The sequence below is a fragment of the Falco naumanni genome, chromosome 1 (genome assembly GCF_017639655.2).
Source record: "Falco naumanni isolate bFalNau1 chromosome 1, bFalNau1.pat, whole genome shotgun sequence".
In the NCBI taxonomy this organism is placed as follows: domain Eukaryota; kingdom Metazoa; phylum Chordata; class Aves; order Falconiformes; family Falconidae; genus Falco; species Falco naumanni.
In genome coordinates this window covers 119,273,164-119,294,275 of record NC_054054.1, presented here as the reverse complement: position 1 = coordinate 119,294,275, position 21,112 = coordinate 119,273,164, and the positions used below count along the sequence as shown (strand labels likewise).

The window sequence follows — 21,112 nt, the reverse complement described above, 5'->3', positions numbered from 1 at the left end:
AGCAGGGACTTGGTATGATATGTGCTCATAAAGGCCTGTGAGTTTTGTACTTAGGATTCCTGTTAAATTCTTTGTATTCTGACGAATGCTGAAAACTGGAGCATATAAAGGTGGGGGTGTGCATCCAAGAGTAAATTTCTTCTCTGTGCTCCTTCACAGCTTGTCTTGCCTCTTGCTGTTCAGCCTAGTCAATAAACCAGGCTGAGAGCTTGCAAACCAGACATAAGATGATTTGAATTTCTCAGGTTCATTCACACTTATTGATCAGAACAAGCTGCCTGAACCAGCAGTTCAGATCAGCACCATCTGGTGCTGTGCATTATTCGTGGGAAGACACAATCTCCTGGGAGGGCTGCGGGTTGGAAGTGATGATGCCTTTTTGTCTTTGCAGGATCTAGGTGTGAACAGCTTAGAGCAACTCTGCATCAACTTTGCCAATGAGCATCTCCAGCGTTTTTTCAGCCAAACTGTCATTGCCCAAGAAGAGGTAAATGGAACCCATGCCACCAGGTGAAAGGCAGCATATATGGAATGAGCTGAGGCAGCGTCAGCTGGAGAGTATTCTTTAGCAGGGAAGCAGGAAGCTGAATAAGCCTGGCCCTCTTAAGCAGTAGCTATAGAATCCTAGTCCAAAGAGCTGGCTATTTAATGTCTTTTACTAATTCTGTAGTAAATTAAGGGAAGGGGGAGTTTGTTAGTGCCTTGCTCCCTTTTACAGATTTTATAAGTGAGTTGGGCAGAATCAAGGACCCAAGACCCCGGCTGGTACTTTTAAAGCCTGTTTGGTAGATTCATTGTAGTATTTTACGTATCACTCAGGCTCTGGAGATGAAAATGAATTTATCAGACTTGTTGCCTTTTGACACTCTGCTTAGCAGCCTTCCTCTCCTAAATTAGGAAAATCATTAGTCTCTTTAGAAGAAGCTTCATGAGACAAAAATGATAATTCTAGCCAAGTTCCTAACAGCAGTCAAACACTAACTTCCTGATGAATAAACCAAATCCTTCTGTTACCTCCCTCCATTTGTTCTTGTTTGCATGGCTGGATTTAACTGGTTGGTCTTTAACATGCAGGAGGAATATAGCCAAGAGCAGTTAGCTTGGATTCCTATTTCCAAGATGTATAGTGAGTCATGCCTAGATTTCATTGCTGCAAAACCCCATGGCATCTTCCGTATCCTGGACGACCAGACTTCACTGACTCAGGTGAGAAGCTGTTATCCTCTCATGTGATCTCTTTCACAGGGTGGTTATGGTGAGGCAGTTACACAGATTAAACAGGGACTGTGTTTGCACAAGTATTAGGTGTCTTTATCTTCAGTTTAACAGCGGCTTTTCAGCCAACTGAATGTGTTGCAGCAGTAGGAAACATGTTTGTCATCTTTTCAGGCCACTGACCACACCTTCCTCCAGAAGTGTCATTACCATCATGGAAACAGCCCTTGGTACACCAAGCCCAAGTTGCCTTTGCCAGTCTTCACTGTGAAGCACTACGCAGGGCCTGTCACCTATCAGGTGAGCTGTCAGGGCGCTCCAAGCAGTTGAAGCAATAGGCCAGCTTGGAAGCATGCTGTGGATGTCCTGAGGGACCAGCTCTGAGTGATGTGAACAAAGCCCTCTCTCTGCAACTGCACATCCCTTTAGCATCAGTTTATCAGAAATGAGGAGATTCTTATTAAGAGGGGCAACTAAACTGCTTCTGGGCAGAAGGAAAATAGATAATGGCCTCAGCTACACAACAGCCTACATTGCCTGTCTCAGAGACCTGGAACCAGGAAAGCTATTGCTGCTGTAAAAACTGAGGAGGTCAAAGTGTGCTGGGCAATGAAGGGGAAAAGGAGCAATCCTAAAAGCAGAAGTCATTGTTCCTTCCACTCCTTGTGGCAGCAGGAACAACAAGCTTCACTCTCTAGGACTTTCGCCTTGTTCCACCTCTCCAGCTGTCTGCCCCAAGTCAAGGTGTGCTTAAGAGGGGTGTTTGTCTGTCCGGTTGGTGGTCTGAATGGTGCATTAAACCAGACTTTGCTTCTGCAGGTCCACAAGTTTCTTAATAAAAACCGTGACCAGCTTCATCCAGAAGTGCTGGATATCTTCTCTCAGAGCCACCTCAAGGTACTGTAGTGGTTCAGGATGAAGATCTCTATTAAAGACACCTGATGAGACACTCATTGCTTTTGTGTGAGAAGCAGAAAGATCCTGGTCAGGTGTCAGAAGAATCCAGAGAAAGTTTTGTTCTACTGAAGGACACCTGGGAGTTGAGCAAGTCATCTTTGCCAGCAATTGATGCATTTCATGTACAAAATGCACAGACTGCTTGAAGATGCAGCTGTGTTCCTGGCACTGCTAGGGGCAAGGGAGAATGGTCCCCCAGTTTCAGGTAGAAGAGATTGTTCTTTCCACCTAGTTCAGGGATCTTTGGTCATTACTTTTTTTTTCTTTTTTCTTTTTTCTTTTTTTTTTTTTTTTAGGTGGTGTCTCACATTTTCCAGAAGGCTAAAGCTTCCTATAGTCAGCAAAGGGAGCTGGGTGCCAGAAGCAAAGGGCCCAAGCCTCAGGCCTCCACACTGGTGGCCAAATTCCAGCAGTCTTTGCAAGACCTCACAGCCAAGCTGAAAAGGTGAGAGACTGTTATGATGCCATCCCTGCACTGGGCTGATTGCTGCACCCAGAAGTACGTGAAGTCTTTCCACGTCAGCACAGAGAGGAGCATGATCAAATGTTCTTCCTTCTGTTTTGCAGGAGCCATGTCTTCTTCATTCGGTGCATCACCCCTAATCCCAAAAAGGTAGGGCAGCACCCTGTCTCCTTATGGAGTCCCCCAGTTCCTTGAAGTCTTCTCCAGCAGCTCTTGTTTCACAGTTGGTGTTTGGACTTCTTTGCCTTATTTGACAGCTTGAAACTTTTCTTCCCCTTTCTCTGTCTCTCACCCTTCCCTGTGGCCATGTGAGCTGACCACATGCTGGAGGATAAGAAGCCAGTGCCAGCTGAACACCAAAGGATGTGTTGGGTTTTGTGTTCCATCACCCATAGACCATGACAAGATCTAACCCAAGGACAGGATGATAGAAGGAGACCCCTTTTCTAAACTCTCCCTTCTGTCTCCCTTTTTGTTTCTTTATTTCTTGTTTCACAATTTTTTTCTGCCTTATATTCACAGCTGTCAAATATCTTTGATGTGGAGTATGTCACTTGTCAGCTGCGACATTCTGGGATACTGGAGGCTATCCACATTAGAAAGGAGGGATACCCAGTCCGTCTTCCATTCCAGAACTTCCTAGCCAGGTACAGTGGTGTCCTGGCTTGGGATTCCCCAGACACTCAAAGCCTGAATGTACTCATTGGCACACTGTGACCTGCTGTTCTCTGAGGTCTCCAGTTACAGCCCTGGCTTCCATCATACCAACATCTTATTTTCCAGGTATGGCTTCCTGGCTGGACAAAGGCACAGCTGCCTGGAGGAGAGGGAAGGCTGCGTGGCAGTGCTGTCTCATGTGGTGGGGAACCCTTCAGATCTCTATCAGATTGGACTAACAAAGGTGATGCCTATAGAAAATCCCATTTTACTCGCACAGGCCCAACCATCCAACCATCTGTTCACTGGCTGTAAATGGACAGAGAGCAGTTCAGCTCTCTGCCCAAAGAGGGAGAACACTCTGCCTTCACCTCCCTTTTGTTTTGACTCTTGTCTCAAGTATGAAGGAGGGATTTTTAGCATTTCAGATAAAGAAACAGGAGACTGGCTCCAGGCTGTTCTTGTAGCATGGCCAGCTCCTTTGTCTACCTAGCCTTCCTTGATGGAATCTGGGCTTCTGCCTTTCCTGCCTGTGAACCTTCATTGTTCCCTGATTCCCTGTCCTCCCCAAATGCATCTACCTCTGTCACCTGCACCTGTGCCTCCTGCCCTCCCCAGCTGAGGTAGTGCAGTTTCATTAGCAGGAAGCCTTAAAGGCTACAGAGAGATAAACCAGCAGCTTTTATTATTGATCAACTCGTTAGAGAAACTGGCTGCTTTCCTCGTGGGTCAGCAGCTGTTGCTTTTGCTCAGGTCTTTCTGAAAGAGAAAGCCAGGCAGCTTCTGGAGAGACGATGGAGCCAGAGGCAGAGTTGGGCCATTGTTACTCTGCAAAGGAAATTCCGATGCCTCCTTCGCCGCAGACGCCTCCGTGTCCTCCAGGAGAAAGTCACGATCATTCAGGCTCACTTCCGAGGTTATCAGGCAAGGTCAGGAATCAAAGGCTAGGGCAAGGTACAGCCTTTTGTCCTTGCCTAGGACAGCAAGATGGGGATATGCCTGGCCTCATGTTGGCTCCCTGGCCTGCTCTGGGGGGGGATGTCCTGTTACTGGAATGGTGGAGGAGGGACTTCCCAGCCTGGTACCCAACACTGAGCAGAGGTTCCAGGGGAAATACAGCTGCTGTCAAAACTGTTACAGTAACTTGCCTGTGCTAAGGCTGATACTGTGATAGCTAGAGTAAAGGATGTAGGGAAAACATCTAAGAGAGGACCAGGCTTAACACAGTAAGCCTGTGGACTGGCTGATTGTATTAACGTTATGTTTGGCCCATACCCTTGTATTGAGTCCACAGTCTACCTAAATTTTGTTGATATTTCCCTCATTAGCGTTGTTCTCTTTTCACATCCCTCTAGGAAGCGTTACAGGAAGCTGAAGAAGACTTTGGTACAATTTAATACCATGATTTTAATCTCCAGATCTTTGACTCAAAGGAGGAAGCATTGTCAGGTAACAACAGTCTTCTCAGGATCAGGTGTACTGCAGGAGCTATTTCTGCTCTAAGTAGAGAGAGCTGGTGACTGGGTGAGGCCAAGACAGGGATGGCTTTAGAAAGTTTCTTGGAAATGATCCAAGCCTTCACTCTGGCTGACATAAATGTAGTCAAATGAAGGAACCACAAAGACTGGAGCCTCCTCTCCTTAGATGAAATTCAGAATTGGCAAAAGTGGTACAAATGCAGCTGATTCTTGTCTGTGTATGTGAGCTTCTCTAGGTTGCCCACACAAGACATGAGCTTATTCCATTTGTGGCCTCCAGGGCTGCTGTTCTGCTCAAGCTGTGGGTCGTTCATCCTGCTTTAAGTTGTCCAGTTCAGTTTCTGGTGTTTTCCCAGATGGTGACTGAAATGCAAGATTTTTTCACTCCACAGTGATCCTTCCCTGACCCCTTACAGCTACCTCAGTCTACTGAAGTCCTTGGCCTTTTAGAAATTAGCTGGGCCCATAGCTGGAGTGAGAACAAGATGGCAGTGGTTTGCAAAGATAGAAAATAATTTGCAGGAGAGAGCCATGGTTCTGTCAAATGGGTTGAATATGTTTTGCACAAGTTATTAAAAAGAAAATTGAAAACAGGAAAATCAGAATACTCGTCCTTAGAGTAGCAAATAATATCCCCATAGCTGTCAGCTTCACGAGGGAGGGACCCAGTACAGCTGCTGACATGACAAAGGATGGGGAAGAGGATTAAGGTCAGTGTTATTGCTGGAAGACTGCAGAGGTTCCTTCTGTCATGCCATGCCCAGAGCAGTGTGTTCCTTTTCCTGCTCCTTCCTACTTGGACAGGATCCAGCTTTTCTTTCTCCCAGGTAACCACAACAGCACAGCTCTTTTGAATCTGTTTCTGTTCCTCTAGTGTTTGCTTGCTGAGGTCTCTGTACATGCAGTAGCAACAATAAAGGTCTCAAAGTTCACCTGTTGCAAAGTTCCTCCTTTCCCCCCAACCACAGCCCTGCCCTTTGGACTTCAGCATGCCTGCTGTCTTTCTCAGCCCAACCCTCATAACCTCCCATCTAGTCACACCATTCTGCAACTTAGGCAGGCAGGAGAAAGAAAGGGAGAGACAGACACCCTCCTTTTCCATCTTGGAGTAGGAATCAGGTGAGTGGTAAGGCTGGGGAACAATAGAATGGATGGGAAAGGGCAGAGCTGCAAGGGAGTTTGGCTTCTGGTATCCCTCCCACCCCCTTTAAAGGGGTCCCTCTCCATGGTCAAGTTCATCTGTCCATGTTCAGGCTGTGTTACTGTATTTTTTGATGCTGGAGGAGGCAGGTAAATGTTTCTGACAGCTCCTGTGTGCTTTTGTCCTGAGATACATCAAATGCTAGACAAAGGAGGAAAGGTGTGGCAGGAATGTTGGGCAGGTGGTGAAGGCTCTTGCTGTTGAATTGTGTGACGCAGGGCAGGTGGTGGTTCAGCAAGGCTAAGGGCTTTGCCTGGGCATCCCCTTTTCAATACACTGTGTTGAGTCCCAGGAAGACCCTGCAGCTGTTCTGTCATTTTATCTTCTGGAGCAGGACACCAGCTCTTGCCCCTCCGCAGAGTCTGTCCCCAGAAGTAGCTGGAAATGACCTTACATGCATCTCTTCCCACCCTTCATCCCCCTTTCGTGTCCTAACGCAGGAGTTAGAGGAAAAGAAACAAAGGAGGAGGTCCCTGGCCAGTGGTGACACGGAGGACAGTCCCAACCAAGGAATGGTAAGCTGCCAAACAGTCTGGGAAAGTCTGAGATAAAACATGCCAGGCTCTCAGGGAGTTCTCTCTCCCTTCTGACTCCTCAGTCAAGATTTGCTGGGGAACATCAAAATGTCTGGAGAATTCACAGAGCCCACAGATGTGCTGGAAACCTAGTAGCAAGAAGGTAGTTTAGTCTGGTATAAAGAGCCTTCTAATACATAACTGTTCCATTAATTCAATGTTTCCCAGTCTCTGAGTGTAGTCGGGCATCATAAAGCGGTCCAGAGGCAGAGTACTGTATTTGTTCACAGCACTCTACCTCAACCTGTTCTTTCGAGCTGGGAGGAAGATTATTTTTGATAATTATGCTCTGTTGTGAAGGGTGGCAATGAGACAGTTCTGCACAAATATAGTTATGGAAGATATTGTAGAGGAAGGGAGGCTTCATAACAAGTTTAACCTGCATCAACTACTGTAAGTAACAGTGCTAACTAATGTCATTATTTATATGTTTAGACCGGGCATACATTTGCTATGATGTGTGTAGTTAAGGAAATCTGAATTGACAAAATCCACGGTTTTGAACAGATTTGTCAGTATCAACAATGGGAACACTTAGCACTGGGTGCTCTTGCAGTATCACATGCTTTCTCAAGTGTGGATCCAAGACTGTAGAATCTTACAGTCCACTTCCTGAATAAACCACTGAAAAGCTAGACTTAAAGTCAAGTATCTTCTTATAAGCAAAATCAAACTGATTTAAAAAGCTGCAAATCTTATCTTTAAGCATTGCTGAGAGTTTATGTGGAGAGAGATGTCAGAATAATATGCTGATGAGTAGAGGCTTTACTAGGCAAGTCTTAAAAAATCCAACCCCCAAAAAAACAAACCTCAAAAGCTCAGGTTTTGTGTCTTTGGTTTCATCTCATAGTGTCTTAATCTGAGTAGTCCTGTCTGAAATGCCCTGAACTGACACTATATGCGGACACTGATGCCAACATACTGTGTTCCATTGGCCCATTTACTTCCTGTCTTGCACAAATGCATGCATCATGCAAGGTGCCAAACAGTGAAAAATCAAGGCTCATAGGCCAGATTCTCATCTTAATTATGTAGGCACATAATTAAGTGGCGTGCATCAAAGGTCAGAATCAGGTCTTTATTTATCAGCATAAATAAAATATACATAAAATCCAAGCACTCTTGGATATTGAAAAATAAAAATGGCAGAAAAAGAAGCAGGAGGAAATGGCCCTTACCCTTCAACTACAATCTCTTCTGTGCAATACACAAGATTTATTAGTAATGAGAGATGAGTCAAAGAAAGTCAACTTCCCTGTCACTTCCCCTTGTGGCAGTTGACTTTTTCAGAAATTAAGAAATTACTCACCTGTCCCTCCTTTGCTGACCTGTCATATACCTGTGTTAATGTGATACTTCCTTATTTGTAATGTTCCTGAGTGTTCCATTATTACTGGGTTTGCTCAGATGCTCAGTCCTTGCTCTCGTCAGCTTTTCAAAGGCAGCTTTACCCAGGCTCAACAGAACAGCTCAGGGTTTGTATGTTGTGTCACTGCTGGTACCCCAATGACTGACCTTCTTGCTCTTGTCACAGGATGTGGGACTGCTGGAGATCCCTGCAGAGCTTGCTGCCCTCCTGCAGTCAGCTGAAGGTGAGAAATCCTCCCTTTCCCGTGCTGCTTTACTTTACTGTTTATTTCCTTGGTTTCTAGCAGTTTCAGTTCATGCTTGCTCTACCAGCCGTCACGTGCGTTGATTTGATTTATCATCATTGCAGTGTAAATATGATAAAGGCAATGGTGTTGTGTATGTTATTTCTCAACACAACAGGGTGGAAAAGCAATTTGGGCCAGTGGGCAGAACACCAGATTAAAATCCAGTATCTTTGTTACCTTTTCAGCTCTTCTTCTGAACTGTGCTGCTAGAACTGATGACTGCAATGGTGCAAAACTTTTTGGTCAAAGCTGTGTGACTAACCTGTTTAATGAATGCAGGTCTCTTGCAGAGCTGGATATCTGGGGTGTGAGAAACTTAAACCTATCTTTTTCTGTTAAAAATCTTTAAGGAAATTCGAGGTGAAGAAATCAAAACTATAATTTTGGCCAGTTCAAAGAAATACTTTTTGGTTTTCGTTAAAAATTAATTCTTCGAAGTAGTTACTGCTTTTAAAATAGAAGTAGTTAGAAACAATGTAACAACTTAAGGATGTAACAATGTAACAATTAAAGGAAATGTTTTGCTTGGGAAGGAAAGTTTTGTTTTGTTTTGAAATCACCAAAATACCACTAACTGAAATAATTTCCCAAGTTGTTGACCTAATCTTGAGCGTTAAGTTATTCGTAGTTTTGTTTCCTCAGTAGCTCTTTGGACAATGTATATATTTAAGTTGCAAATAGGTTGAAGAAGGATTTACCTCTTCACGCTGGTATAGCATGTAACAAAATGAGAGCTGTATTTTTGGCCGTCTGTATTGTACTGTAAAAGACGCAATCAGGCAGAAGGATCTTGTGAATTGCAGCAGACTGTGCTGGATTCCCAGATAGCTCACACTTCAAGTCATACCGCTTTAGGGACTACCAGCTGGTCTAGTGAGCATTGTCACCTGGAGGAGCTCACGGGACAGACCACACTGGAACTGCTGAAAATGAAAGCTGATGGGATGTTAACAGTGAGGGGGAGGAGGAGAGCATTAGGGGACACAGTTTGGGGATAGAGGAATGCACAGAAGCTGTGCTGCATTGAGAAATCTCTTCATTTAGGAAGAAGTTTGCTGCTTTATTATTCATGAGAAATCGCTCATCCAGTGCCTTATCATGAAGACCTGTTATTGACTGAACAGTCGTCAGCAGTATCTCTGCATAGGCTCAGTGTTTCCCTGCCTTGAAAACTCCATAACAGAATTGAAATTCCAGGTTCTGACTGCCCTCTGGGTGTTACCCAGGGATAAGAGGCTGAAAGATCAGAGCTGTAGAAGCTGTCTCCCGAAGTGGTCTCAAGGAAGTGAGGATGTGCCTGCTTGGGGGTCTGAGGCAGCAGGGGTGGACTGGGTGTCTCTGGAGCCAGAAGGCTGGTACGGCTGTTCGGGCCAGGTTAGATGCGTGTTACCCATGTGTTGCGTTGTGAGTGGGATGTGTTGTGACTGCCTTTCCAACTGCTACAACACAAGACCTCTTTCTCTTGCAGGTCAATACCGAGCACAGGCCAACCAGATAACAGAGGCATTGCCTCCAGAAGTCAAGGTCAAAGATGACCTTTCCCTCCCACCCACGATCAACAGCTATCCTTTCTCCTCCTTTGTTAAGTCACACTTCCAGGTGGGAACTCAGATTTAAAAAAATTAAAAAATCTCTTCATTGCTTCCCCACTGGGGAGACACACTAGTTCTAGCAGCACCAGGAACAAGCTCCATGTTTCTGTCCTTTTGTTTCTTTGTAGAAGACAGATTTTCCTGCCCCTGGTCACCCTCTGCAGCACCCCTTAACCCACCTGGATGCTGAATACCACGAGAGCGCACTGGAGATCAACAAATTGGTAAGAGATGTTTTTCTTGACATGTTGAACAGGTGGGCATAAGAATGTTCTGATGCCTTTATACAACAAGATGCTGGTGGTGGCTACTGTTCTTACAGTACATGGTGTGTTAGGAAAGCAGAATAAATTGCTCCTTCTAGGCACTGGAGCAGTCTGGCAGAGATCACATGCAACCCCTCAGGGTGGCTGTGTTCTTGGTGAGGCATACAGCAGCCACAGACCGATGGGATTGAAGTGAATTTCCTGGTGATGTAGCCTCAGAATTTGACAGGATGTACAGGAATCAGACTGCTAAGCCTTCATTTTCCAATATTCCAGATTCAGTAGCACTGACAAGTATAAAGGAGATCTGTCTTTTCAAGCACTTACTCTTATCTGTCAGTCATAAAAAATGTAGTTTAACTCAGACCTTTTCCATTATGTGTTTTATAGTAAATGTATGGATTGTATCTCAGGCATACAGTTGCATCAGTACACAACAGGGGACAGTGAACTGTTGTGTAAAGGCTGGAAAAAGGCAGGGACTTTTTCATAAAGAAAACTACACGTGGAACCACACCCTAATTCTGTAGTATTTGCATGAGGGGGATGGTGTTATTTTATCTCTGTGGATGCAAAGCATACATTTCTTCTTTAAAAATGGTAGTTTTCACTCCCTGAAAAGAGAATGAAACTTCAGATAATTTCTAAGTAAATCTGGTAATCTTTTTGAGAATTACGTGTAATTAAAATAAGCCCATTAGGAAAGATAATACCTAAACCCAATCTCTTGTTTTGTCCTAATGATCCTAATTATAGAAGACCATAAGCTTCAATAAAAATCTTGTGAATAGGATTGTATTTAAGTAGGCTACTATTATTTTCCTGAAGATCAAAGATGATTTTTCTCCATTGCTAATCAAAAAAATACAGCTTTCTTTGGCAAAGGCTGTAACATGTAGGCATTTACAACAGAGAATTCCATGAGAACTAACCAGCCACCATCTCCTGTTTTCTCTCAGTGAGTCTTCGACACACTTACTACCATTAACCATTTTAAAAAGTGTTGTTCTCTGAGAAAAAAATGAGCCATCACTGATAAAAGTTCTTTCCAAAGCTGTCCATGGTGCATTTTAGAAAAATTTTGATCTAATGACATATTAAAGTGCAGAGACTGAAAGAAATTATTCTGTACCTAAGGTGAGAAATACAAATTACAAAAGCATCAGGATGTTGATATGCATAGCCAAGAAGCTGAATCCTTGCTTAAGTGAGTTTGTTGAGATACATCTCATACTACTTGGTATAATATTAACTACACCAAAGTCTTTTTAGCATTCAGTTGTTAGACAGTGTTTCTTCATGTCTGGTACTCTGAGCTTTTCACAAAGATCAGCTAAGCATCAATTTCTTATACATATTTTTATACCTAGGCAACCTGTGGACTCAGACACAGTAGCAAATTGCCTACAGTAACTGGCTCATGTATCTGACCTCTGCCCAAAGAAGGGCAAGTATTTTGCCCATGAACACATTCTGAGTCAGAGGCATAACTAAGAAGAGACTGAAGTAGTCTTGACTTTTAGGCAGGGTCCAGTCTCTCTGAACACTGCCTCCCAAATTCTCCAGAATTTAGATGGAGCACAAAACCTGAGAATAGATCCCACTTGGAGTATTGGCTACTCTTAGGCTCACAAATACACTGTTGTCTACAAACCAGGTTGTCACCTTACAACAACAGTTTGGGACAGAGGGTTGCAGCTAGAGTGTTCTCTTTTTTTCTCCCCGCCCCCCCCCCCCCCCCCCCCCCCCCCCCCCCCCCCCCCCCCCCCCCCGGATGCTTCTAGATTTTGCGGTTCATTGGTGACAAGAGTCTCGATGGCTGGCAGGAGGTACTTCTGGGCAACTACATTGCTGGGAGAGGTTTGAATAATGTGGCTCTGCGCAATGAAATCTTCAGTCAGGTGGTTGTCCAGACATGGAAAAACCCAGACATGGAGCACAGCCAGCGAGCTTGGGTCCTGATGGCGACTTTGCTGAGCTGCTTTGCCCCTTCACCAGCACTGGAGAAGCCGTTGCTGAAGTAAGGAGGAGAAAAGACCTAGCTACACTTTCATTAAGGTTAAGAGAAATGAGCAATGTGCTAAATGCAGTTGCCTTTTTCTAGATTAGTGTCAGATCATGGCATGGAGGGCTACAACGCTGTTTGCCAGCGCAAGATCTTGACAGCAGCACAGCACACAGAGATAGACTCTGCATTGTCTCGGGCCTACCCTCCCACTCAGCTGGAGTGGACTGCAAACCAGAGAAGAGGGAAGATGGTACTGGATGTTCATACCTTCAATGGTAACTCGTGTTTCTGCCCTTCTGCTATCTTCTAGTCCCTAAGGATTTTTCCAGTGCAGAAATCAGCATTCAGAAAATACTCAGCTTAGTAAAGAGGGATCAGAACACCCATTGCTTCTGGCTGGTACAGCCATGGGGGATACAAGCATCTGAATCTAGATCCAAAACTCCCAAAATCTGGGCCTGATGACATCTACTACTCAGGCTGAGGGATGAGATTCTTCTGGATTTGGGCCCATCTCAATATAGGGCTGTTCTGGCTGGGTATCAATATGGGTCTAGGGTCCTGTTGTCCATTACTGCATAGCCCAAGCGGCATCAGCTGCTGCCTTTGCTATAGGGACTTCCTGCCTTTCATCCTGCTCAAATATTGGCTTATGCTGCCTCTTGAGCAATCAGAAGCTCGGTGAATTGAATGCAGAACATCCCTACTTTGGCTTCTTGGTGACTGGAGTGGTGGCCCAAGCAAACCAGGACACTGTGAGGATTTCCAGCTGTTAGGCTGGAAATGCCAACCTGTGCCATCAAACAGTTATTTTGGCTATGAATATGTTCATGTGGAGCCCTCTACATGCTTTCAGTCCTCCTGTGGCCCCCGCCCTGGAGTGTGTAAGACCCTGCAGCCCGGCCCTACCTGTGTCCTGTGGAGCTTAGGTGTTGCTTTGGGTCCTGTTGGGGTGGCTGTCTGTACTGAATTTCTTTTCTGTGCTAGAGGAGATCATCTCAGCTGAGGTGGAGTCCTGGATGACTGGGGAGCAGTATGCAGACTGGATCCTGAGTGCAAGGTACTGCCAGAGAATGGGGGAAGATCTGGGTGTGTGAAATAATCTGTCACTAGTTTTAAGGTTAAGACTGGTCAGGACAGCAGGCTAGAATTTTTATGGTCAGATGTGGAATAGCCACACCCTACCCACTTAGGCTTGTGCTCTCTCCTTCACCCTTCCATCTGCGTGCATAAACTGTGGGCCTCTTCAGGAACAGAGGAATCACTGGCGTGATCTGTCAGAGCAGCTTCAGAGAAAAGATGAAAAAAAAAAAAAAAAAGGACAAATCTTGAGTGATTCTAGTTTTTTCCTGACCCTGGGCACTAGTCAATTCACAACCTAAACCTAAACCTTAAGGACTTAAGACAGGATAGATAAGACAAGAAGAAACCAAATCCAGTTTTCCTTTCTCTCCTTTTCCCCTGCCTACCTGGACACCTTTCCTCTCCTTTCTTTTCCTATTACCAGGGGCTGTGATAAAAAGTCTCGAGGGTGGTCTATCTCCATGTTTACTGGCAACACATGGCAGGACCTGCTGGGCTGTGACTTTGTGCTGGACCTCATTGGAGAGATGGAGAATGCCAGCAACCTCAGCAGCCCCTCTCAGTCCTTGGCTGAGTACCCCATCACTCCTGAAAGGGAGAGAAGCTTCCTCCAGCACTCTGACCTGGATTTGTAAGTCACCTAATCCTCCTGCCCCACCACTTGTGGCCTGTCACCCAGTGGCTGGTCTTTGTCTCAGCACTCTGTACTGTCCTCACCTCATTTTCCTCTTCAACAGGATCCCTCCTGCTCCGGGCATCCAGGCGCCTACCTTCCCACCACCTAGCCTGCCCCCAGAATTCAACAGTCTCCACCCAGGTAAGGTGGACCTTACCTAGATGGGTCTTATCCAGGGAATCAGAGCAGAGGGGGAGACGGGTGATTCTTTGTGATGTAGAGCAAGGAAGGGCTCCACTCCAAAACATGACTATCTAATAGGCACTGGAGGCAGGGGAATGTTCCTAGTCTGCCTTGTCACCAGACTTCTCTCTGCTTTTAGATACAAGATTCAGAGATGACCTGAGGACCCCTGTAGGCTTGGATCACTATGTGGATGATCTCTTCAGCACTGTGCTGCATCAAGGCTCCAGAGTACCAGTAAGTCCCCTGATGTTCACTCTTACTTCCTCTCTGCAGCAATCCTGTTCCTGTGACTCTCTCAAGCATGCCCCTGCTCAGCTCAGAAGATGCCTCTGGATGGCTGTCCCTCTGTGAAGTCCATCTCTCTGAGCTCAGATAACTGTTTTTTTTTTCTTGATTCAGGATATGGAGAACAAGGAGATTCTGACTGGACGCATGAAAGGAGGTGGAAAGATTGGACCCACCCAGAGAGGAATCTTCCCTTCTACAGGTCTGTAAGGGGATGGGGACAGCTGAGAACACCTGTGGGGCTACATAAGCTTCAGCGAGTACAAGTCAGGTAGTCCCTTAAGAGCTAATTATTACATGGGTTCAGCTGACTTTGCTCTTTAGTGTAGGTCATCAGAAGTTGCACTTTTCACTCCCAAGTGCTGGGAGACAGATGCTTTGGGTAAGGTGCTAGGTAAGGGTACTGCCTTTGTTCTGCTTTTCATTTCTCTCGAGTTAGTCTTGGGGTCAAGGCAACAGGTGTCTTGCTTCTGACCCAGGCCACTTGTTCCCTAGGCCAGTACTACCCCTAAGTCATGTATTCAGCTTCTGTTCACCTTGTGCTTTCATAAAACAGTTGCTGTCTTTCTCAGGGGAGGGTTTTAATATTTCTTATTGCTTCCTTACAGACTTTCCCATCATCTCTAGCTATTCCTTGGGTTAGTAAGTCTGAACCTTGAAGAGGTTTTCGTGTGCTTGGTTTCTTTACTTTTCCTCATTTCTGTGGAGCTAAGACTCGGGTATTTTCGGTAGGGTGGAGTCAAACACCAATATATTAATGGCACTGAGAAATCTGCATGTGTAGGAACATACCCAGTGGCTTCAGAAATGTGGGGAATGTCCTGTTCAGATCATTACTGAGACTGGGACTATTTTTGGCTATTGTAGAGTCTCTGGGGCATGCAAGCCCTATTACAGATCATTGGCCTGAGGCCAGTTTCTCACTTATGTGGCAACTTAGATCAGCGAGGAATGTGAACGTCTCTCCATGGCACCCCTGGACCACTTTCACTGACATCATGACTCAGTAGACCAGTGCTGTGTGCTGACTCACTCCTAGCTGAGACTGATGTCCATGCCCCTTGCTTTGCTGGCTTTGCCCTCAGTGGGATTTCTGTTTTGTGGCCTCAAATGTGACTTGACTGCTTAAAGCAGAGGAATTCCTTTCTCCCCATAGCTCCTTCACATGATACACAAAGCCACTCAGGCCAGGTCTAATTGTTCACTCACCCTTGATACCTGCTGCAAAGAGACAGATAGGGATGTGACACTCCCAGACATCTTTGCTCATCCCTCAGAAGAAACCCTGCTCTGTAATCATACACAGACAGGAGTTATTTATAGGCTTAGTCATGAAGGATGGTGGTGTCCTAAGCTAGGCTGCAGAAGCAGGGTCTGGATACTCCTATTGTAAAGTCTGGCAGGCCATGCATTTCTCTTTGGTTTCCTTTTTCCACTTGAGTTTGCTGTGTCCTTCTGTGTGTGAACGGATAAACCATTCACATGTCCCTGTGGTTGGTATATGTGAAGACAACCAGAGGTACCCAGCCTATGCAATGCGTTCTGTGGGGTTGATCAGGACTTTCTCATCTGCAGTCCCCCCAGAAACACTGTGCATATGGTCTTTTACCTCTAGGCTTTTCTGGAATGACTCAAGCACCAGTCTACCAGCCCATGCCTTCGATGATGGGGATGCCAGCAGCCACGCCTATGATGCCAGCAGCTGGTGGGATTACACCTATGCCAGGTATTAATACAGCGTTTCCGTAACCATACAGGGGAATAGGATGGGAAGGTGGGTGTTGCAATGGAGCCTGTGCATTTGAATGTCAGGTGGAGTGCACAGTGAACACTCAGCTCTGGGCTGATGCTCGGGCACTGTGGGGAATGCCTGTGGGCTTTTGCAGATGTGTGTGTCTTTCACAGCCATGATTATGCCACAGCCTGTGGTTCCAGCTGTAGATCCCAATCAATTAGCAGCACAACAGCAAACCTTTATCAACCAGCAAGCCATGCTCATGGTGAGTGAAAGGGACTGGCTGGGAAGGGACCAGGAACTGGGGAAGAAAAATACACTGGTGTATGTGCTGTGAAGAGGTTAGCCATGCTCCCCTCCTGCCTTAGTCCTGCTCTGTAACAATCTGTGCTTGTGCTGGGGGTTAGCTGTATAAAGTTGGGATTATTTAAGACTGCAAAACTGTGAACCCCCTTTTTCCCCCTTGGGGACACTGATGCATAATAGGTGAGCAAGTAGCAGGGATGAGAGCAGGCCCTGAGAAGCCTCAGCTGTAATTCCCATGTGTTTTTAAGATTGGATTTGCTACAGGTGTGGATTTGTGGTGTTCTGCTTTCTGTACAAAGCCTTTTGAGTGCATGGAGGTCCTAGGCTATCTCACTGGTAGCTGAATATTTGGGCTGTTGTTAGGAGCTCTGCCTACTTGGCTAGGTGGGAGCAGACTCCCCGGGCATGTCTTGTCCATAACACTGGAAAATCTGCAGTGGACTATGTAGATGTTCTGTGATTACCAGTGAAAGGATGGGAGAGCCTGACTGGTGTTTTTATGTAGTCTAGAGCTCATGGACATTGCAATTCCTTTCTTCAGGCCCAGCAGATGACCCTCCAAGCTATAAGCATTTCCCAGCAACAGCAGCAGCAACAGCAGCAGCAACAGCAGCAGCAGCAACAGCAGCAGCAACAGCAGCGGTGGAAACAGCCTCTTGAGAACTCAAGGCCAAGAGTCCCAAGTCCACCACAAACCCGAGCCCCAGCGCCAGCCACTTCTCCAAAACCCAAGAAGCCTCCGAGCAGCCAGAATGCTGCACCACCACCAAAAGCTCCAGAATTGCCAGCAGAAGAACCGGTATGAGAAACAAAAAAGGGTGGTGAATTTGGTTTGAATTTCATGGTTTGTATTTGTTCTGCTTCCCTTCCAGTGTGGCAGTGGTTTGGCAGAGTGGAGAACAGAGCTAAGCTAACCTAGGATACTGTGGCATTTCAAACTCTGCTTGCTGAGTTAAGACACAGGATCAAACCTTAGTGACATTAGCTCTGTGGAGGTTTGCCTGCAGTGTTGGCCTATTAATTCCCAGCTGATCTGAATTTTTCCACAGGAAAATTAATCTCTCAGTTCTTTATTTTCCAGCAAGCTGTCTTGGACCTCTAACATACTGCTCCTTCTCTGCACTTGGTTGATGATTCCTTGGGTGATAGACTGATCTCTTAGGACACTGCCAGATGGGGAGAAGTTCTAGATCAGAACTTGGCGAGGGAAGATCACCTCTGAACTTAAGAGCACTATGGAGGTATCTGCTGGCTAGTGCTAACTAACTGTGTTGTGAATTTCTCGCAGGTTTACGACTACACGGTAGACCAGTTCTCCAGCAGTGAAGATGATGATTCTCCTCGGGAAACCTTCCAGCAGAAGAGAGCATATTTTCAGAAAATGGGTGAGTGTTTACCACTTTGGGAATTTCACTCATCATAATACCTTTTTCTGCAGCCTCCTTGGTGTAACAAGGCATTCTTGTCTCCCTGTCTGGAACCCAACTAATCCCTGCAGGAGCTGGTAGTGCTGTGTGCAGCAGGAGTTTTTGGTGCCTGACTGCAGTTCAGATTGTGAAGTGTTATGTTGCCAGTTTTGTAGAAATCTTTGGGCTTGTGACTGTCACACACTCTTTTGCCTCTAGAAAGCATTGGCTTCTGCTGACTGATGAAAGGGTGGAACTATGCCGTTAACGCTAGGTTTTGGGTGTGGTTTCAACTAGCTCAGATCCCTCTTTCTATGCAGGAGAGCAACATATCCGAGTGAAGAAAGTCAGGCCTCCTTCCAAAATCTGGACCCCTCCAGCAAATCCCCAGCCAAAGCAGGAGGAGGAGAAGGAAGAGGAGCAGGAGAAGAGGAAAGAAGAGAAGCCTAGCCCTAAAACAGAGGCAGGTAAGATGCTGTGCAGTGGTGACCCAGGCAGGCTTATCAGCAGGAACTTTCCAGGACAATCAGGCCAGGATACAGCCAGAGGAGGAAAGGATCTGGCTTTTCTGGGAATCTGCATCTTGATGGGAGAGGAGAGAGAGAAAGGCCTGAGCTTTGGGAAGTGGGATCCCAAAGCAAGGCAGTGGAAGGCCATGGCCAGTCAGCCTAGGTGTGAAAGAGAGGGATCTTCAAATGAAATAAAGGGACTTTTCCTGTGTCTTTGCTGGTCTCTTGGTTAAAGCTGTCATCCCCAATAGCTCCTGCTCCCCCTTTGCCACCTTCTGAGCCAAACACAATAAAGCAGACACCAAAAGCGAAGAAGGAGCCACCGGTAGTGAAGCCTTCAGGCCCTGAGTCACGGCGTGCACCCAGCCGGGAGATCGGCAACATCATCAAAATGTACCAGAGCAGGCCAGCTCCTGAGCCGCAGCCCATTGAGCCTATCAGGTGAGAGAGCGGGATCCACCTGGGTGGGCAGGAATGAGATGAGTGGGACAGCATCCCAACACTGCCACATGGCCACAACCCCTCTGCACCCCCTGTAACTGTGCTCCCCATTTCCTTGCAGGAGAGTGTCCAAGCCATTTATAAAGAAGAATGACCCTAAAAATGAAGCTCTAGCTAAGCTGGGAATGATGAACCTCCCATCATCCAAATCTGTGAGTTCTGTGCTCTCCAGTCACCTTAAGAGCTCAGCAGAAAGAGCCTCTATATCCAGTCTCCAACAGGTTGGGAGCTACCTGGTAGTGCAGTAGCAGCCAGGTGATTTCTTGTTGGGTTACTAGCTAGCTATGAGCTCATACCATGGTGCTGCCCATCCTAGACTGGGTTCCAATCTACAAAGTCACTTGAGGTCCTGAAGAAAAGGCTTTGGAGCAGCAAGTCCTATTGTGGTATGTTTAGGGCTGATCTGGAAGCAAGCAGCTCATGTTCCTCTCCTTTGGCACCAAGGTCTTGGCCCATTAATGTCTTTTTCCCCTTCTCAACTGGAGGCTTCAATCTCAAATACTTGATTCTCTGCACCTGGGTTTGGTTGTAGTGTGTTGATTTCAAGGTCCTGGTATCCCTGTTCACCTAGAGCTTGCTTCCAGGATTGGACTGCTGCCCTAGGGATGGCTTATAACAGCAGTGTCAGGACAGAGCACAGTAACGCAGAGGATGACTGGGTCAAATGATTTTGTTATCTTGCAGCCATCCTCCCTGCCACAGGAGAAGAAAACACCTCCACCACTCAAGCCCAAGCCAGGTTCAGCTTCCAGGTCTATTAAGGAGAAGCAGTTGCCTCTCCTGTCCGTCTTCAGCCAGGAGAGCACCCCACCAGGTTCTCAGGCACCATCTTCTCCCCCTTCTCCCCCACCACTGCCTTTGACTCTCCTGCCTGGGAACCAAGGCCGGCAGGAATCCACAGGGAAGGGTGAGTATTGACTTTACCCAAGTGGGATTTGGTAGTGGGGAGCAGGGAGGGGATGTGGTTGGGATCAGCCCAGTGGCTTGGGAGAGTCACAGCACATGTTCTGTCATCGGCCACCTGGCCAAAGACTTGCGTGGGCTGTGTGAAATCAGAAAGACTGACATAGTTCTAGTCTGGCCCAGTAATCAGCATGGCATTTCCCAGCTCTAACTCTTCCCTTTCGTCCTAGTGCAGTGCGGAATGTCAGGCACAGATGATGGAGGGGCTGGGTTTGTCTGAAAAACATAGCTAAAAGCAGAAAGGACCTTTGGGCTACAGCTTTATCAAGGTCCAGTTCACAATACATTTTATTGCCTACCTGAAGCATAGTTACTTTGTCAAAGGTGTGATTCAGCAGATGAACTTTAGACCAGGGAGGAATGGGAAGCCAGGTAGTTTACTATCCAGATTGCCTGGAGGGACCTTAGAGACAGGCTGAGGAATGAGGGAATGTGTCCCAGAGGGAGAATGAGAGCCTGGGACACCTTGTACATTGGCCACGTAAAGAGTCTCACATAAAGATGCTGCCCACCTGAAAAAATGGCATAGCTATTGCTTCTCAGCAGTAGTTTAGAAGTGTTACTCAGTCTTAGGTTTTGCCTCTGAATTTCAGTGGGAGCTTGGAGCCATTAATTCATTTTGTACTTCCCTGCTATTTTGGATACATTTACCAATGTATTTCAAGCTGTTTAAAACTCTCATCAGCATCACATTTTTTAACATGCAAGGCACAGTCAGCCAAACACATTACTGAAGGACTCCATCATGCAGCAGCTTCCCTGGTATAAAAGAATTTCCCTGTTTCACCCCCCCTCTCTGTGAAAGTCCTGTGAAAGTAAATCAAACTAACTGAATTAGCCTAAAAAATCCCTATGTGCTTTTGAATAGGGATATAGAAACAGCTGAACCATAGGATCTACCACGTTTCTTGTCTATGAATTCTGAAGATTTGAAAGTTGGGAGTGCTTTAAATGAAGACATTCCTACCTCATAAAGCAATGCCTTTGAATGGCTGCCTTCAAACTGAGCCTGTCTGCTCCTGCAGAGAGAAAATCCAGTGCAAGTACTGGGTGCCTTGTACCAGAACTTTTTAGCCTGCAAGCTCACAGGAGAATTTTTATGTCTTTATGAAACCCTTAACAGCCTTTTTATAATGAAGTGAAACTTGTGTCTTCAACCTTAAGCACAGTGGTAGTATTTTGCCTGGGACACTGTGGTCCCTATCTCTGGAGTGTCTCTGTTATGAGCGCTGAACTTTGTGGCTACTACAGCAAGTATAAACGCTATCAGAAATGCTGGTACTTAGACGCCGACTGTTCTGTGCATGCATTCACATTAGCTGATCACTGACCTTCAAGAGAGCTCCTGACAGTAATCTTCAGTCAGGCATGTGGTACTGTCCCCTTCCTCTTGGT

At 46.2% G+C, this 21,112-nt stretch overlaps 1 protein-coding gene across 1 annotated transcript in view; it reads left to right on the top strand.

The window, feature by feature from the left end:
* The window catches only part of MYO15B (myosin XVB), a 46,635-nt gene that overhangs the window by 13,617 nt on the left and 11,906 nt on the right, over positions 1 to 21,112 (top strand). The window contains exons 13-42 of the mRNA XM_040590730.1: positions 392 to 487; positions 1,075 to 1,206; positions 1,390 to 1,515; positions 2,035 to 2,112; positions 2,469 to 2,617; positions 2,740 to 2,785; positions 3,158 to 3,282; positions 3,419 to 3,536; positions 4,046 to 4,221; positions 4,648 to 4,741; positions 6,331 to 6,486; positions 8,081 to 8,138; positions 9,670 to 9,800; positions 9,922 to 10,017; positions 11,844 to 12,079; positions 12,164 to 12,342; positions 13,055 to 13,127; positions 13,575 to 13,781; positions 13,888 to 13,967; positions 14,149 to 14,246; positions 14,412 to 14,499; positions 14,906 to 14,935; positions 15,913 to 16,023; positions 16,203 to 16,297; positions 16,880 to 17,137; positions 17,627 to 17,723; positions 18,065 to 18,211; positions 18,505 to 18,694; positions 18,816 to 18,906; positions 19,439 to 19,661. Of these exons, the coding sequence (XP_040446664.1) occupies positions 392 to 487; positions 1,075 to 1,206; positions 1,390 to 1,515; positions 2,035 to 2,112; positions 2,469 to 2,617; positions 2,740 to 2,785; positions 3,158 to 3,282; positions 3,419 to 3,536; positions 4,046 to 4,221; positions 4,648 to 4,741; positions 6,331 to 6,486; positions 8,081 to 8,138; positions 9,670 to 9,800; positions 9,922 to 10,017; positions 11,844 to 12,079; positions 12,164 to 12,342; positions 13,055 to 13,127; positions 13,575 to 13,781; positions 13,888 to 13,967; positions 14,149 to 14,246; positions 14,412 to 14,499; positions 14,906 to 14,935; positions 15,913 to 16,023; positions 16,203 to 16,297; positions 16,880 to 17,137; positions 17,627 to 17,723; positions 18,065 to 18,211; positions 18,505 to 18,694; positions 18,816 to 18,906; positions 19,439 to 19,661 (3,784 nt within the window). The remainder of the gene's footprint in view (positions 1 to 391; positions 488 to 1,074; positions 1,207 to 1,389; positions 1,516 to 2,034; positions 2,113 to 2,468; positions 2,618 to 2,739; positions 2,786 to 3,157; positions 3,283 to 3,418; positions 3,537 to 4,045; positions 4,222 to 4,647; positions 4,742 to 6,330; positions 6,487 to 8,080; positions 8,139 to 9,669; positions 9,801 to 9,921; positions 10,018 to 11,843; positions 12,080 to 12,163; positions 12,343 to 13,054; positions 13,128 to 13,574; positions 13,782 to 13,887; positions 13,968 to 14,148; positions 14,247 to 14,411; positions 14,500 to 14,905; positions 14,936 to 15,912; positions 16,024 to 16,202; positions 16,298 to 16,879; positions 17,138 to 17,626; positions 17,724 to 18,064; positions 18,212 to 18,504; positions 18,695 to 18,815; positions 18,907 to 19,438; positions 19,662 to 21,112) is intronic.